Source organism: Cygnus olor, chromosome 2, assembly GCF_009769625.2.
Source record: "Cygnus olor isolate bCygOlo1 chromosome 2, bCygOlo1.pri.v2, whole genome shotgun sequence".
In the NCBI taxonomy this organism is placed as follows: Eukaryota; Metazoa; Chordata; class Aves; order Anseriformes; family Anatidae; genus Cygnus; species Cygnus olor.
In genome coordinates this window covers 115,570,380-115,588,801 of record NC_049170.1, presented here as the reverse complement: position 1 = coordinate 115,588,801, position 18,422 = coordinate 115,570,380, and the positions used below count along the sequence as shown (strand labels likewise).

At 33.9% G+C, this 18,422-nt stretch overlaps 1 protein-coding gene across 1 annotated transcript in view; it reads left to right on the top strand.

Moving 5' to 3' along the window:
• CCDC178 (coiled-coil domain containing 178) overlaps positions 1-18,422 on the top strand; it is a 180,581-nt gene that overhangs the window by 1,354 nt on the left and 160,805 nt on the right. The window contains 8 exon segments of the mRNA XM_040550306.1: positions 915-1,025; positions 8,956-9,036; positions 10,895-11,022; positions 13,001-13,035; positions 14,764-14,846; positions 16,159-16,206; positions 16,209-16,265; positions 16,268-16,357. Coding sequence (XP_040406240.1) covers positions 8,979-9,036; positions 10,895-11,022; positions 13,001-13,035; positions 14,764-14,846; positions 16,159-16,206; positions 16,209-16,265; positions 16,268-16,357 — 499 coding nt within the window. The 5' untranslated portion in view covers positions 915-1,025; positions 8,956-8,978.

Here is an 18,422-nt window from a genome sequence, read left to right as displayed (position 1 = left end):
AAATCAATTGATTACAAAACTGATACGTGTTTCTTAAGCTTTCTTCCCTACTGAGGGGCTTTAATTTATTTTTAAAATTTTTTTAAATGTTCTCATCTTTTCAGTGCATATTGCCTATGTGAGATAATAGACATTGGAGTTTTATTCTGCTAAAGTATCTGACTCTAAGATCTATTTTTATGATGTAGATGTGATGGTCTGCATTTTACCTAGCTGTTTTGTAAGGAGCTTTTGGATGGAGTTCAATAAAAAGAGGGCATGGTAGCAGTAGCTCTGCTCTAGACAACTGTCTCAGGTTTGATAACTTACATGAAGGACAGGTATGTCAGAAACTGTCAAGATGGAAGACAGAATTAGGGAAAGTTTCCGCTATTGAGGGGTGATGCGAGAATGTTTATTTCAATTCGGACATGAAATGGAGAACTTTTCTATTCCTCTTTTAGTACTTGCTGCAGTTTTGGATGAAATTACCATTTGGAAGATTGTTATCCACACTGATATCCAAAGTTAATAGTGCAATAGCTGCCCCCAGATATTTTGTATCATGTCTTCAGAACCCATAGAAATTATAGTGAAATCAATCTAAATGACAATGAAATTATTTTTCCTAATATTTACAAGATTCCTACTGAAGCTCTACACTTGATGATGGAATGGTTAAAATGTTCATTATTTGTAAAGTGATAAAAATCTCATAATACAGAGGAGCCTGCTTATCCATTCCAGCTTTCTGTGGGATTCCTGATTTTGCATACTGTTTTGATCTTTATAGTAGTCGCAGCAGGAAGCTATTGGGATTAGGCAGTATGTAGGAAAAAAACGATTTTTAGCTGCTTTTGAATTCTGTATCTCAAAGTTGGACATAAGACATTTTGCAGAGTAATTCTAGTTTTCTGTATCTTTTTTCTTCACAGTGTAAGCAAGAAACAATAATGAATACCAATAAAATCTGGATCACTCAGACTTCCTATTTAACCTCCAAGGACTTGGCTATATAGAAAACTTGTGCTGTGAACTTTAGCGAGGTATATATAATGCATACAGTAATTCTACTACTACTGTGCTAGCTACGTACTTGAAAAAGGACTTTGTACTGGCGTAGTTCATTACTCCTATAAAGGAGAATAAAAACAAGGATTATGCTACTCTGTGCACATAGATAAGAAATGAAGCTCTCTATCAAAAAGTGGGTGTTTGCATGACATTTTACATTTACATTACATGATCTGTGTACATTATGTTAACTTTTATGTAGTTGAGAACAATTCTGTGGTGAAGAAATTTAGAGACAGAATGAATAAATCTAGCCAAAAAAAATGCTCTCCTGCACTCTTGTTGCTCAAATATGTAATAAAGCCTCATTAAACTTTTTTTTTCCTCCTTCATTTTACTGGGTGTTTTTAGCTTTGTCTGAAAGTTTAAGTTGAATTCCTGAATCATGGAGCACAAGCACTGCTTGAAGCTAATGGCCACATTTCTTGAATACAAAGTTTTATGGTTCAGGATATCTCACTCTTGGAAGGTAGACAGTGAGGAAGCATGAGATTGAGCAAGCAGCACTTCCAGTCAGCTTGGGGGTATTGATGATTTCTGAACTATCATTACTTTTTTTTTTTTTCATACAAAACTTTGACTTGGAGTTGTCGACTTCTAATGGCGTATTGCAGGACAAGTACAAGAAATGTGGCAGCATTGAATTGCATAGGTTACTCTTTAATGTTGAATGCTTACAGAAAGGCAGTCTGAAAATATATAATTAAAAATCTCTCTCTCTTAATTTTCTTTTTTAACAAGGTTTTCTATTACTTTTCCATTTTTTTAACAAGAGAGCATCAAGAATTAATTAGCTGCTAACATCTCAGCAGTGCCTCAAAATGCGTCTTGCACCAACTGAACAAAAGAATGTGTTTATAGTTACTCAGCTCTTGAATTGGAGTTTGGCAAGATCTTCTCTTCAAACTAGAAAACACACAGATGCAATTTCATATTATTTAGGAGTGTGTTGTGTTCCTTTTTTTTTAAATTTTAAATAGACTGTATGAGCTTGCCAAATTTTCCACTCATTTTGTTTCTCTAATCTTTGTGACTAAACTATTTATATAATATACATGGTGGCTAAAATTACTACTTAACCGGGAGCTCCTCTGAAACATGAAATAATAAAGTGCATACAACTTAATGGGAAATCAAATAAAGATGGATCACCATTTTAAAATGCTTGTTAAAATGCTTTAAATCTTTTTTTTTTTTTTTTTTTGAAACAGTATGGTATTGTCATGTTAGGCACAAGGCATATCTAACTCATGTCCCTGAGGAAGAAAGGAGGCACTCTGAGTAACAGGGACAGCAAGAGCTTGCCACATGATTCTTGCACAATTTGGACACAGTGCCTTGCTGGGAGGAGCTGCAAGCACTGGAGAGGACAGGATCATCTACAGTTTGAAATGATCTGGAGAAGTCAGGGAACAGGGTGTAAATAAAGAAGAACATGTACAAAGTAGTATGCTAAGTAGAAATAGTGTGTATAAAGAGAAGAAATTACTAGGTAAGGTAGTGAAAGATCTACAGCTTACAGTGCTAAACACGAAAAACAGCATCATGCTGTTGTGACAGAACCAAGGGTTGTATCAGGATACAAAACCAAAAGCATTGTGTAATGCTTCCATTCTTCTTAGCACTGCTGAGGTATCAGCTGGAAGGCCATGTCCTCTTTAGGATGCATCTGGGAAGATGTGGACCAGCTGCAGAGAATGTGGGGGAAGATAGTGGAAAAACAATACTAATCTTGGGGGCATGAGGGATTGGAAAAATTTGGTCTGTTTAAGGCAGAGAAAGGAAGAGAGAGCAGTTCTCAAATGTTAAAGAAATTGTTTACAAGGTGAAGGTAATCCGTTATTTTCTATGTTCATAGAGATATGACAGATTACATTATACATTAGGAAAGCTGACTAACAGCAAAGATGGCTGAGTTTGGTTTAAGTTTGCCTGCACATTTGGTAGAAACTATCTCTAAAAGATTTTAAAATGGTTTTGACAAACATTTGTCAGAAATGGTTTGGATTTAGTTGAAACTGCCTTGGATCTTTCAATTCGTCCAGGCATTATTTTACAAATGGCATCTGTTTTCACATTCTGCTATGCTCCTGTCATTATTAGAGAGGAAATAAAGTTTCTGCTTAGTTTTACCCCTTCTGTTCTGCTGAGGAACTTGGTAACTGCTTAATTAAATACACAATTCTTTTTTTCACTTTACAGATCCTCTGTCCTGTTTTGCTTTTATCATCCCATTCCAGTTTTAGCAGCATGTCTTTGTCAGTCTGTTTTCCTTTCAGATTTCTCATTTATTCTGTGTCATCTTTGAATCTTTTTAACGATTACCTTTCCATACTGTGTAATGTTTTCCAGCTTTGCCTTGCAAACACCTTCATTCCTGTGAACGCCTTATCTTACCCGCTTTACTTCAGCATGCCAGCATCCTTGTACTTTGTTCTTTCACTTGTTTTTTGTATTTTTTTGTCTTCCTGTCATTTTTTTTTAACATAAACAAAATGGTGTCTCTTTTTCTTTGTCCTATATCTACCTTACTTCTAAAATATCAATGTTTAAGATCCTTACAAAATACAGTTTGATGGAAAGATTATGAAATAAGTGAATACAGTCACTTTAGGTAGCCTCCACTTAAGGAGTGGGTTTTGGTATATCTAAGGAAACAAGGTGTATGCTGTCACTGTATATGGTCTGTCAGTGCCCGTCCTCTAGAAGCTTTTGAACATACTGTCCAATTTCATCCAGATTTGACAGATAGGTGGGAGTCTCAAAGTTCTTCCAAGTTTCATGAAAATTGGCAGCTGAGTAGGGGGAAGAAAGACCCAAATTATTCCCTCGACTGTAAGAAAGAAGTTATAAAATAGCCCTTTACATGTTCTGTAGGGTAGCAGTCAGCTGAATAATCCACTGTGCTTTTGGTTAGCAAGCACGTCTGTAAAGCTCCCATACAGTCCTAGAACGTGCGCACGCCCAGAAGGGAATACCAAGGGAAGCTGTGCTGGTCAGGCTCTGTGTCTCTGGGAGGAACTGGGTTTCTCTGAAGGAATGTTGCACAAAAATATAGGGGAAACCAGGCCTTGTTATTGAGTCTAATGGTTATGGGAACTGCTGGCTATTTTGGGCTGTAAAATGTTTTTAGTGGCTTTTCTCTGTTCTTTGCAACATTAGAGAGCCCATTAGGCATTAAATAGTAACCATGTCTAAATACTAAAATGATTCATCTGTTGTTATTTCTGGCTTATCTTCATATTCTTTTTGGAGAACCTATTATATCCTTCCAAATTTGACTGGATCAGTTCCACCAGTCCCTTGACCCATTTATCTTTTAATGATCTTTTAAGATACCAGGGAGGTCTGAGGAGGCAAGGTAGACCAAAAACGATACTGTTGGTAATTCAAGCTAGAAGCATGACAGCGTGTGCTAAAGAAATTCTTGGAGTTTTTCTTTGCATCCCGTTGTTGCAGTGCTGATAACTATAGATTCTTGTGCAGCATTTAACAGATTAAGAAAATGCTTTAAGTTTCCAAGAATTAAAGCTTTCGACTAGAGGTGATGTCTGTGTTTATTTTTAACTGAGATTTATTTGTCTGTTTATCTGTTCTGTATTGCCAAACTCTGAAATTCCAATGTTTGTATTTCTGAACATTGAAATGAAAGGTATTGATGGCAATGAACTTGGTGAGTATAAGGCAGCTCTGAAACAACTAATACAGAACAAAGTTATTGAGCAAACAAAGCTAGGAAGGGAAAAGAACAGAAGAGTTCTAGCGTTGAAGTAAAAACATAGAAGTCCAACTGTCCCGCTGTTCATCTGATTGGCAGGGTTGTGGTGTTTATTTATTTATGTATTTATTATTTTTTTTAGATGCTTATGATTCATTCTGGGAGCTGATAAGAAAGTGAAGAGGAGTTTGTAGCTAATTCACAGGCTGGTTGAATTGAGTTAATTTGTTCCTGCTGAATGCATGTTTTTTAATGCTGTTGAGACAATTACGCTGTTGTAAGACTAAGTGTCAGCATGCCTAGAGCGCTTTTTCCTTTCCTACTATTTCTTGAAACTAAAGAAACAAGCAAATTCATCCTTATTCAATGTGAACCTCATTGCAAGTGAAAAGAAATAAAATAAGTTTGTCACATGCTGTTTCTTTTTGTTGTTTGTTTTTCTGAAATTTCTGTAGCCATTTCTGAATGTTTGACTATTTATGTATTATTATAAAATAGTATTTTGAATCTAATGACAACAACAGAACTGGCTTAATTATAAGTAAGTAAAAAGATAAGCACTACTTAATGGTTTGATAAAATGCAAGATCTGTAAATATTTGATCATTTTTTTGTTGTTACTTCATTACTCTATTTTTAAAAAATGAAATTCAAAAGTGTCTACATATCTAATGCTCAGAATAGGAGATGTGATTTGTATGAACATATGCGGCAATTATGCCAAAACTAAATTTCCTCAGTTCTGTGGTTACTATGGTAACCAATATTCACTGTATTTCATTTAGACATATACAACAGAAGAAAATGCTAGGTTTAAAGTTTAATAATATTTTCAAAAATATTGCGCTATAGTACATGATATTTTAATTATGGATATGGGGATGGAACAAATAACATGCTTAGTAGCATGAACGTTGGTAGTAATCATCTTTAAAACATATTTGGATGATTCTTCTGGTAATGGAATTTTGGATGCTTATTTCTAACAATTGAATTGAATTAGTTTTTTTGCTTGAGCAGAGAGATTGTTCCTACAACTGTCAGGTCTCTCTGACCTTCCAGGATTAAGGAAGAGATTAATAATTCTGTTGTTTCATTTCTGGCCTTAGAATGTGTGAGGAGGGACATTGAAATAACAAATTAGGTAGCACCTTTAGTCAAAGGTAGTTACGTTTTGTGAGAATCCATGTCACAGAATGTGAGAAGCTCTTAAGGCATTTATTTTCTCAATGCTGCTTGATAGGAGAGTAATTCCTCTTTTCTGATTCATGTCACAGAGGTGGAACTCAAGAATATATAATAACAAAGTGCATCATTCGAGACTGTGGCACAAAGCACCTGGATTTAATACCCTTACCTGTTAGAGATTTACAGTTGTTTTTCACCCTGTTTAATTGTCTGGTTTTTATTTTAGAGTTTATATTTACACTAAGGCCTATGGCAAAAGAATAGGGATTAAGTTCACTTACATTGCACACTATCTAGTTGCAGTGAACCCCAAGAATAGTGGAATACTGGACAAAAATTCAAATTGATTTTGATACAGAACTATCAAAAGTATTTGGGTATTTATATGATAGTGGTAAAATCTCAGATACAGAATATTTAGTTTTGGACACCAGTAGAAGTTTGTGAGAGTACTTTATTGATGTTATGTCCCTGGCATATAGTGGCTAGTATAATGGACAATTTCTTCTCCAGAGATCTTGTTTCTATGAAAGAAATAATTCTGATTTTTGTTGTTGTTGTTGTTAGTGTTGGTTTATATTAGCCTGCCTACAAGATTCTGCATGAAGTCTTGTTTTCAAGTGTGAGACCTAGTTATCACTATAAAACATTTTGATGTTGCAAACTGCTATTTAAACAACACTGTGTACTATTTTGAAATATCCACACTAAATGTAGCTTGAGGGAATAATCCTAGGGATATTAATCATTTCTTGCATATTTTGAAGTAAACCTGGGATACATTTCAGTGATTAAAATGATTCACTGCATCGCTTGAGGACAGGCAGAAATTGTGCAAGAGGTCCTAGGACCCTAACACCAAATGATAAAATGCTGTATTTGCAGAAAGCGAGCACTCAGAGGTCAGGAAATGATAGGGTAAAATGAAGATTGTTCACGGAGTGTTAGCTCCTTTAAACTATGTATTAGTTCATAATTTTTATTTATGCTAACTGCATTTGGGGGAAGGAGGAAAAAATTCCAACACAAATGGTATGGCCACAGTGAAGCAGGAATCAGCAAAAACATGTCAAAAAAATTCTCCTGTAATTTGGCCATATCTGTTAGTCTTACGAGATAGATAATCTCAATTTGCCCATAGTTCGCTTAATGATGAATGAGAGTTTTGGTGAAGAGGTAAGTATCGGAGTTGATGAGAGAAAGGTTCATATGGAATAGGCTATTTATGGAGTGTATTTATGAATATCCCTAGACTCTGCCTGGGGAATGGTTTTTATGATGAGAAATAGTAGTAGTAATTTATGTTACATGGACAGTAATTCTAACGTCTGGAGTCTAATCTCTTTCATAGAAAAACATTTGTCAAGAGTTTTACTTTTAACAGAATTGTTAGTTCCTCATCTTTCTACTTGAGATGTTGACATTAAACATTTGATGTTAGCAGCTGACCAATTATTTCTATTAAAGTAAAATACCAAGGAAATAATTTAAATGTTGTATTTTTAATTTAGCTTTAGTCATATTTAATAATATATCTGACATATTTTTAATAAGTTTATATACATACCTGATGAAACATTCACAATGCTTTTTTTATGAAGTAGTATACAATGGCTTTTGAAAGATATGCTCTAGGAGTATGGCTTAAAGTAATGGTTATCTTTGGCAGAGTGAGAAAGTCAGTTTGAATGCTGTAAAATTATTTGTGCAGAATAACACTTCCTGGAGGTCGGAGGTACATATTACAGAATTACAGTGCTAACTCACTAGATTTGACTTACTGGTCTGGGTAGGATAGTATCAAAGAAATTTGTTCATTTGTATATTTATAACTACAGCTATGAACATACATAGTTTTTATATATATTGAGGCTAAGATTTTCAAAAGATACTAAATGAAGTAAGTGTTGACGAATTTTTTTTTCCAAGCCTCAGACTGACACAATACTTTTGTCATCAAGTATGGATTTGTACAATATATTTTTTTCAGTGGGTTGTCATATACAGTGAAATGTCTTTTGTATTCTGTGTAACGTGAATGAGTCTGCATCAGGCAAATGATGTTCACACCTTGTTCTTAACACATGCTTGTATATCAGATAATAGTCTATTTTGTACCTCCTTCCTGATGCATTGCTGGCCTTATAAGAAATGATGAAGTGAAACTGTTTCTTAAGCTTTTTTTTCTGGATTTCATTCTTTTGTATATATGGATTTTCTTCTCTTTTCTCCTTGCTCTAAAGCTATTCTGCCTGTAGATACTTATTTTCATTGACTCTCTGAGAGTTTAAGAATCTTTTGTATTCCTCATTGGAGCTAGTGTGGCCCATCAGGTCTGACTGTTAGGATAAGCCAGTAGGAGACTATGGTATTGCTTTGCTGGGTCCAAGAAGCTTACATCCTGTCACATGTAGAGTTAAATATGCTTGCTTGTCAAGTTGGCATATTTCTTTAAGCAATGTTGAGACCCACCAATAATTGTTTAAGGCAATAATTGTTTCAGGAAATGGAAAAAGCTACTGTTCCATATGCAAAATAGATTGTTTTGTTCTGTGTTATCTATCTGTTGAGTGGACAGTGGTTCAGTTGACAGGTTTATGGACTTCCACTGACAGTTTTGTAATGAAAATTCATCTCATAGGTTATCCACTCTACACATCTGTCCAGTTAGGGCTAATTTCCACTGTTGTGGGATTCAAAAAAAAATGTGTAATTTAAAAAGCTGGGCCACATATGTTGAAATCTGCCTGTCTTGTTTTTATTTATTTATTTATTTTATTACAATTTCATTACTTATATAGGTTCCACTGGGCAATTTGTAATTTCAACTGGTTAATTGCTGTCTTTCTCTTAGTAGAAAAAGTGAAAGCAGATTTGCTAACCTTTAAAGATACTATAGATACATATCACTGATAGAATAAATTTTGTGCTGATGAAAATAAGTGGTTAAAATGTGTATTTATGTATATATGTATTATTATTTTTCTAATTATTAGGCTGCAAAGTACTACCAGCAATAATGTTTGAAACACAGTTGATTTCCTGTTCTTCTAAGGACAGTGATGAGCCACCCCAAGGTATGTCAGATATGTCTTCTATAATACAGATTTCAAGTAATTTAAGGAAGGGCTTAGATTTAAGACATAAGTAATTATTTTATATTTCGTATTTTAATAGTGTGCAGTGCTAGTCCTCTTTCTTGGTTATCTGTCATGCTGCTCAAAATCCTTCCTAACAATTATGCATTTGTATACTTTGAGTGTCAGTCATTGGTGTCACTCAATCCTCTAATCATAGTTCAGTTTTTCTATCTGGAGAAAGCAAAATTAGCTGTATTTCATGTCATTTAGATTTAATTTTTTTAGATTGTAAAAAAATAGTGAATGGTTCCACTTTCTCACTGAGTTATATTTCTAACTTGTTTTTACAAATGGATTAGAAGACTTGTAAAAATGTTTGCATTTACCAGGGAAAACCAAAGTAAGAGAAAATCCTCTTTTTATGTTGTTTAAAAGCTTCAGATTTTTTTTTTAACTAAGTTATTGTTAGTTACATTAATGATGTAAAGAGAATAAATATTTTACAACAATATTAATGTTCATTTAGTAAAACGTAAAAACAATAGCAGAAGAAACAACTAAGTGAAATTGAATTAATATTGATCTGGAAATCTGAACTTGTATGTTGTGCATCAGAGTATAAGAAAGATCCAAAGTCTATATATGCTTTGTTAGGACAGTAGGCATCCTGTGAAGGCTCTAGAAACAAGCAGAGTGAGATCCTGTGAGGTTGTTTCTGATACCATTTTCAGTGGGCTTCTTTTCAAACAAAATTTTGCAAACCATCTTTTCCATTCCAGTAAGCAGTTTGCCATAAGGTAAGGTTAGAAGGATGTTATGCTACCTACAGGCTTCTAGTCTTTTAGTCTGACACTTTTAATCAAGATACTAAGAGTTTATTCTTAAAACAAAACAAAACAAAACAAACAAACAAAAAAACCATCTGCCCACAAACTGTATATGAAGGTTGTCTGTTAATCTATCTACTTTACTGTATAATCCGTATTATTATTATTGTTATTTTTGGTTAATCTCCAAGGCCCCTTACAGCATTGTGTCTCCCTGAACATAATTAGGTTAATGTTCCATCTTTGTAGGACAACTGCTTATACTTTTTCATAGGTCTGGGTTTCACTGTCTTGTTCTGATTCCTGACACCTTTCATTAGTGATCTCTGCAGTCAGAGTACCATTCTGTGTATTAATTAAATAGTTAACATTAATATTGTGACACAGTATAATTTATTTATGTCATTATAAGGCTAGCAGAGTTTAAGAAAATGTAGCTGTTAAATCTGCATGTTCTCATAACATACCATTTAGCTTTAATTTCCCAACACAAGAACTACTGTTTTGGAAGTTCATCCCTTCAAAATGTTGAAGCAAACACTGGCTGGAAATAAGTATTGTATGCATAAGAGCAGCCTAAGCTTGCCTCTTCATGCCTTGAGACCTTTTCTGTTCTGCTCTGGGCTTTTTTTTAGTAGCTGACAGCTTTGCCTTTTTGGTTTCTGATATTATTTTTTCTGTTTGGACAAAATCTTCATTGGGGACTAGCCTAAAATCGTCAAACTCAATTAATTTGGGATTAATTATATGAAATTAATTATAGCAAACTGTATTCTGACCTTCACCCCTTTTATCATCTCATCTTTTTTGAGTCTCTCTCCTTGTATTTGAGATTGCATTGAAAAGGAACAATGTTTTCTGCATAAAGTGTGCATAGCAATAGATGCAGCTGTTACATTCTCTTAGTCAATGTCAAGACCAAGGTTTACAGAGTTCCAAATTAAAGGAAAAAAATAATGTATCACAAAATCTGGTAGCAACCTGCATGTAAAGTTTAGCAACCTTCTATATTCTCTTTCTTTCTCCAGATAAGAATGAGTGGACCACCGTAAGGCAACGTAGCTGTGCTTTTGTAAACACTCCGTTACCATGTATTAATAAAGCTATTTATCACATTCAAGAGTTGGAAGTAAAGATGGAGAAATGTTTTCAACAGGTACAGTTATGGTTAAAAATGGCCAAGTCCTTTCTTATATAGCAAGTATATTTTAAGTAAGATTACTATGGTGATTTCTATAAAAATGTTACTTCAGCTGATAGGTATGGTCCAAAACAGTGTCCAGCAGGTTTTTTTTACTAGCCATGATGTGTTATCTGCTTAACAGTTTAGGCAAATCAAACTATCTCACAGCATCTTAATATAATATATCAAATATATATTAGTAAATTCATATATGACAATTCAGAAGCACACAGAATCATGTTGTTTCGATGACGTAGATAGTCTGCAAAATATTTCTTGATCCTAATCTTGACTAGATACTCAAAGTGATCTCTGTGCCATTTTCTGTCACTTACAGTAAGAAATGTTCTTTCCTACACGGTACTTAAAAATTCCTTGATTACATATTCTTTACTCTTATGTTCAGAGCCATGAATTAGAAAATACTATGGTTCTGTTTCTAGCAATATATGATGTTTTTATAGCCTATGTAGATTTTGTGTGAATAGAAACAAGAATAGGGGGCAACTACAGATGGGTAGGTATATGAAGAAAAATGCAATATATTCTGTTTTAAAGTATAGTAAAATCTTCCCATTAACTTCTTTGAGAACATGATTAGTATTATTTAAATAATTCACTTTACTGGAGGAGTGTTTTCCAAATGTTAATAAATTCTGTATATGTCTACAGTGCAGTAAGAAGATCTGATTGCTACTTTTGCAGACAAGTTATATTTAAATAATTTAGCTCGAGTATCGACCATAGTGCCATCATAGCAGCACATCAGGAAAACTATCTTACGTTAATCTTCCAAAAACATTGTTAAACATGCTGCAGGGAGATTTCTGCAACTGCAGCATAGATACTAGAGGAATCCAAGGAGTATGAACTATAGTAATATCTCAATTTACAGCATAGACTTAAGTAGAAAAGTTTATATTGTCTCATTCACCTGTACTTAAAATGATGAACAGTGAAATGATTTTAGTGTTATAATTTTGTCATCAATATACATGAATTAGATGGATAAACACTAGATGTTCATTCATATTAATGCATATGCAGTCTTATGCATTTTCCACATCTCTTCTAACTTTGTGAGTATACTTAATACACAGAGCTTAAAAATAGTTTAAGGCCTCTAGACAGTGACATCATTACAACTATAACTTAAGGTGAAAAAAAGATGGGGTGACTTCAGTGTCTGTATTTCATAAATGCTTATAAAAATCAAAATTAGGAATATTTACCGGAATGAATATACTGCTACAAATATAGAGAGCCTTGACTTTACTAGGATAATATGAATTTATTTACATCTCTGCTAGTAAATTAAGTATCACCAGTAATGTGTCCGGTTGAAATGGAAAACCTCATATCCGTATTGTTAAATCGTCCCCTGCAAACAGGTAAACAGTATGCACACTGCTTAGGGGACTGGTTTTTCACTCTTTCCAGTTCCTGAACTGTGCTTGGAAACTGGGAATGATTTGCAAATATGGTAACTGTAGCAACTGGGTTTTGTAACAATCTAATGATGTGGGTGGTAAAGTTGCTGGGCCCAAACTGGCAGTTTTTTACTGTTCTAAACTTAACCCTAATGAAGAAAAAGCATACAAAGTTCAGGCAGACACTCTCCAATAGTTTTGAGATTAAAAACAAAGTATCAAAGTTAAAAGAGTAGCAAGGGCATTAACAATATAAAATGATTTAAAAAATTACATTACAAAATTAAGTAACACGTAACATGTATCTAAAAAAATTTGGTTTCATTACCAACCTTTTGAGATCATTACACATTTTTTAAAAATTCAAAAACTTCGTATTTATTTTAAGATGGTAAGAAACATACATCTGTATGTAAATTGATTAGATCCTGAATAAAAAATTCAGTGGCCTTTTTATTAGGAAACAGAAAAGGTATGTATTATCTGAGATGTATGATGGAGTTTTTGTTTTATTTTTGCAGTGTGACCATGTGTTTAAGGAGGAGAAAATGCCATGGTAAGAAATGTATACAAAACATGCAAAGAAACACACAAAATTATACAAAATGATGTATTTGTTTTAATGTCAGGTAATTATTTGATGAGAAGTTAGTCTGACTATAAAGTCTGCTCTGTGAACTATAGAGTTTACCAAGTTCTTCTGTTGCATAAAATGTATCTAAAGTATTCTTAGTACATGCAGGAGCTGGTTATTTCAGGAGCCCTAAAGTGTTTATGGAGTATTTCTTATATCCTTCCTATTCAGTGTTTAATTTTCAAAGTAATCTCATGTCTCAGGACCCACATAAATGATGAATTTCTGTTGGTAAGAGTTGTTCAGTTATTGATACTTCTGAAATTGTGCCTCACCTCAGGTACTTAAATACAGCTCATTGCCCTTATTTTAAGCTCTCATTGCTTTAAGTTAGAAGATACCCAAAATAAAGCTGACTCTATGACTTTAAATTGTATTATTCATGATGCGGACTACTTTATAATGTAGTTCTCATTACAAAGATTAAAAAGAAGAGTTTGAAGAGGAGAAGGTATCTCCTGCACTCAGCTTGTTGTCCTGACTGTTTTGAGCAATGAACACTCTATTTCTCTGTATATTTTCACTCTGTCAGATGTGCCTACCGAGTTACTTTGTGTTCAGCCTACTTAACCTGTTCATTGAACTCCTGCTTCTGTATTTGATTTGAAATCTCTTCCATCACCTAGTCGAAGTTTTTCTATCGAATATCTTTCTGTTGTTGTTGTTGTTGTTCTCTTCCCAGTACTTTACATGCATTTTCTGTTGATCTAGGGAGGCTTCGGTTCTATTTCTTTTGGTCTGTTTTTGACATAAGGTTTTTGTCTGTTATTTCTTCATAGAAACACCAAATGTCTGTGGAGTGCTTTCAAATCTGCACTTTCACATTATGCATGTACGTGTGATGTACCACAAAAACAGATTTCATTTTGTCTTAGGTGCATGTGACAAACCTGTATGTGCTCTTTAACCTGCACATGCGGGCATAAATGGGCGGTGGTTGTCTTTCATCCTCTTTCTTCTAAACTCCAGTAGGCTAATGAGCCTCTTGAGGTCACATGAGAGCTGTGGTTCGCTTGTGTTCTAAGTTGTCTGTTTCGGTTATCTCTTTTCCTCTCTCACTTGCAGGTTAAATTTGTCCTGATCTCATTTTAACAATGCCCTCCTCTTTTCTGCTTTTGAGTCTCCCAGGATTTCAAAAGCTTGTCTGTTGGAAACTGATGAAGCCTTCATATCTCTAAAAAATCTTTATTTTTTTTTCATTGTTGACCCTTCAGTGATGACTTACCTTAAACTGATAAAAGTGAAACTACATCTAACTTGCAGTGCAAAATATATCTGTGTCTGATAGTGACCCTCAATGCTTCTGCTGTTTAGAAGAGTTTGGAAAGTATATATTGCTCTGCCAAGTTCAGGGCTTGGTAAGAGTAACAACTTTTCCAGAACGGTTTCTCACAACAGTTTCAGATGTTAAGGAAATCTCTTTCTTGTATTTGTCTAAAGAAATGTGAGAAAGCATTATATGGGAATTGTACAATTAAGAATTCTTCTGTATGACTTGCAGTGTCTTTTAGCAATTATTCCCACTTAAACCAACGTTTAAATGTGTAAGACTGAAAAGATATACTTTTGACTTACTGAAAGTAATATTTATGTAACAGTGTTAATTTAAATTCAGTCTAAAATTTTAGTGACAGTGGGTTTTATCCACAGGATAACAAAACAGGTCAGCGCTGAATCTAATGAAGATATCTGGTTGTCATTGGATTTTCAAGAAGCTAATGTATCTTGTGAAGGTAAAATGTTTTACAGTACTCACTCAGTGGTTACAGTTACTTACCCTCATTTAATATATGCTTTACATTTAATAATAATTGTTAATTACTTGACATATCTTATGTAAGTGATGAGTGTGTCCTTTGAAATCTGTGTATTGTCTGTCAAGCTGAAAGACATACATTTAAAATGCTATATTAAGTACTATTAAATCATCCTGTTTGCAAGACAGTAATTTACATTTCTGTATTTAGATTCATACTGTATTTTAATGCACGTAGGAGTTGAACCGGTAAAACTAGTTGTGCTGGTTGCTGGAAAATCTAGATTATTTTTTTTTCATTTAATTTCAGTAAAACAAAATCTGCACCAATGTTGCAAGGTTTTCATAATATACTCCTGAACCAGAGTTCTATTTTTTACAGTTTGTTTCTTTATTCAGATTATAATTTTTAAAATTATTTTAAGTATTAGGGAGATTATGTGCATTTTTTAAGCCACACTACAACATTTTAATTACTGCTAGCCTGAGGCAATCCTGTCTGCAGTAAATTGTGTGATTGTTGATGCAGCAAAGTCAAAAGTTCTTTCCAGTGAAAGTAGCTTAAGTAGTTATCCTTTTTTTTCAATGCTTACAGTTTTAATCAAATAATTTAGGAGATTAATGATTATCGACTGTGGAATCTAAATGTAAAGGTCTTGAATTCTGTAGCTTACACAGATCAGGATAATGGAAGACGGCCTCAAAAAATCTTGTATGGAAACAAACAACTCAGGCATTCTTGATAGCCACATTTCACAGAATAAGATGGTGATGACCCATTTGTATTATGATTAAAAAACAGTGTTGTTTGCTTTCGAGATATTACACTGAATATTCTCAGAACTCTGAAGACTTTGATACTTTCTGGGGAAAATAAAATAAAACAAAACAAGTATTATTTAAAAATTGATATAATTATGAACTTGGATGATTACTGACACCAAGCAACAAGGCAAAAAATGAAAATTTGGTACCATCTTTATTAATATATTTTTGTTTTACTCTGCATTGACTTAAACCGAAGGAAAATACTATTGAACATACAAGTTTTATTTGCAACTAATTGTGCTGCCTTGGCGCTAGCTTTCTATTGAGAATGCAGCTGGAATAAAGAGTGTATTTTTAAGATTTCATAAGAAATAATTATAATGTATTTTTAAAAGCAATGTAACTAATTGTGCTTACCGTGATACATGTGGACAGGCCAACTTTGTGTAGAGAACGAAGCTGGAATAAAAGCATATGGACTAAGCTTTCATTAAAAAAATATTTTTAATGTATTTTTAAAGACAGCAAGACATTAACCTTGACGCATGAAACAGAAGCTTTGCTATTGGAAGTACTGAGCTAATTAAGCGACTGGAGGCCGATCGTGAGGAGGCAGAAAAAGCTTTGGAGAGGAGAGACAGCGAAGTAAAAAGCTTGGCATGGAAATAGATTGTATGTCACTTTGGAGGCTGCAGCAGCTCCCTGCAGCTGTGCGAAAAGGTATCAGTACTGAAACTAAGAATATTTGTTATTTTTCAGTAAGTACATTACAAGAATAATAATTATGACTATAGTTGTGTTTAGTGTAATAGAACTACAATACTTATGCTTCCGAATTAGGTATGCTTGAATATGTATCCATGGGAAAAAAAAACATAATGTACATTAACAGAATAGTTAACATTGTTTGAGAAATAGCTTAAGAGTAAACAAGACACTTAAGATTATGAGAGATACTCAGCTCGTGGCAGGGAATGAGAAGTTTAAGCAGAATTAGAAAATAATGCAATGTGCTAAAGTGTGTATTAAACCATAAATGTAAAAGATAGGTTTGTTTAGAAAAAATTAAATGTGATAAATTTGCATAAAGTATTTACATGAATGGTTTGATGTAACCATTGATAGATCTCCTTGAAATCCGAGATTCTAAAGACATTCTAAGGTATCCTGTGATTAACTGGCATCTACACAATAGAATTAAAAAAGAAAAGGAAAAAAAAGCAGCTACTTCGCAGCTGTTGTCTCCTGACTCACGAGTCATACTGGGAAACAAGTAGCATTTGAACCTAGACTTATAGCCTGTTGCCTGTGGGAAAACATATATCTAGAGGAAAATTATAAACATGCATTAGCATTATCAGTGCTGTATCATATGTCAAATGTCGTTCATATTCATTGACAGTCAGATGCTGTGATCGAGGGTGGATTTGTCTTTCCAAATTCTCACTTAACTATTACAGCTTTTGTGTGTATGTGTTCTTAATATTGAAAAAAGGTGACAGCAGTCTTAAATCACCTCTTTTAGTTGTGATGACCTGTTCTTTTTAAGCTTACTATCTCTTTGCTCTTGAGACTTATTCTCTGATCTTTCTACTGTGTAGTAAGTACTGTGACCTCTTCTCTTTGACCATGTTTATTACTGTTTTTTATTAGAGAGCTGTGTATAGTTCTGGAACAACATTTCACCTTGCTTTTGAGTGCAAATACGATCAAAGTACTCTAAAGAATCTCACACAGCTATTTATCAAATCACGTTAGGTGTTTGTAGGAAAAACAAAATAATTTTGAGAGCTCTTAGTGGAATTACAGTTCAGTTCCTGAATAATTTAAACTTTTTACCAATAATGAGGCACTTGCTGGACTAGACCATTGTTAGGAACTATAAGCTACACCAAGGTTTGTTCTTCTCTTGTATGCCTTGTCAAACAGATATTCTGCCCATTTAAGATGTTAGAGAATCAAATACCTTCTTTCTTGGTGTTTAAAGAAACAAACATGGCAACAAACAGTGTGTAAGTCACAGTGCAGTCTACGAGAGCCCTGATTACAGGTTTTAATGAATCCTTTTGAAAGTGAGTATTAAGGAGAGCTTCAAATGACAGCTAACTCCTGGCCTCTGAGAGACTGTAAAGAAACTTAACTGCACAATACTCCAGAATAGCTGAGCAAAAGAAGAAAAGAAAAAACTGTCTTTGAAACCACAAAACAGCCTCTGTGAAAATATTACACTTCTGCCTTCTTTGGTTGACACTTTGGAGTTTCAGAACCTGTATGGACACAAGCACCAGCCTCAGGTGTGTGTCAGACTTAATGATTTAAAGAAAATGAACAATAGAGGACATACTTAATGATTTCATATTCATGTTGTCAAAGTGAAGGAGTTTTCTATAGTGAGAGAAGAATGGATGTTCTGAAGAAGCTTATAGAAGTCAGTTTGATGCAGGATCCAACATAATTCATTTCTACTTCATTTAGAGAGTCTTTTTCTAATAGAGATGCTGGTGATAGGGCAGTCAACAGATGTAAAAAAAAGATGACTGACTGTCTTGGAGAACAGATTCCATGCACTGAATTCAGAAGATCCATTAATTATGATGAAACAAATGCTCAAGCAGTTGTTCTCGGAATACTCATTTACCTGTATGATTCAAGCTATCAGTGCCAACAGAGAATGGCAAACTTTGTTGAACAAATTTTTGATCTATGTAGTATACCTGAGTAATGTTGTAGTAGGCTAACCACCAAATTCTTGATTTTTGCTTGGGAAGAAGAGTATGTATGTCAT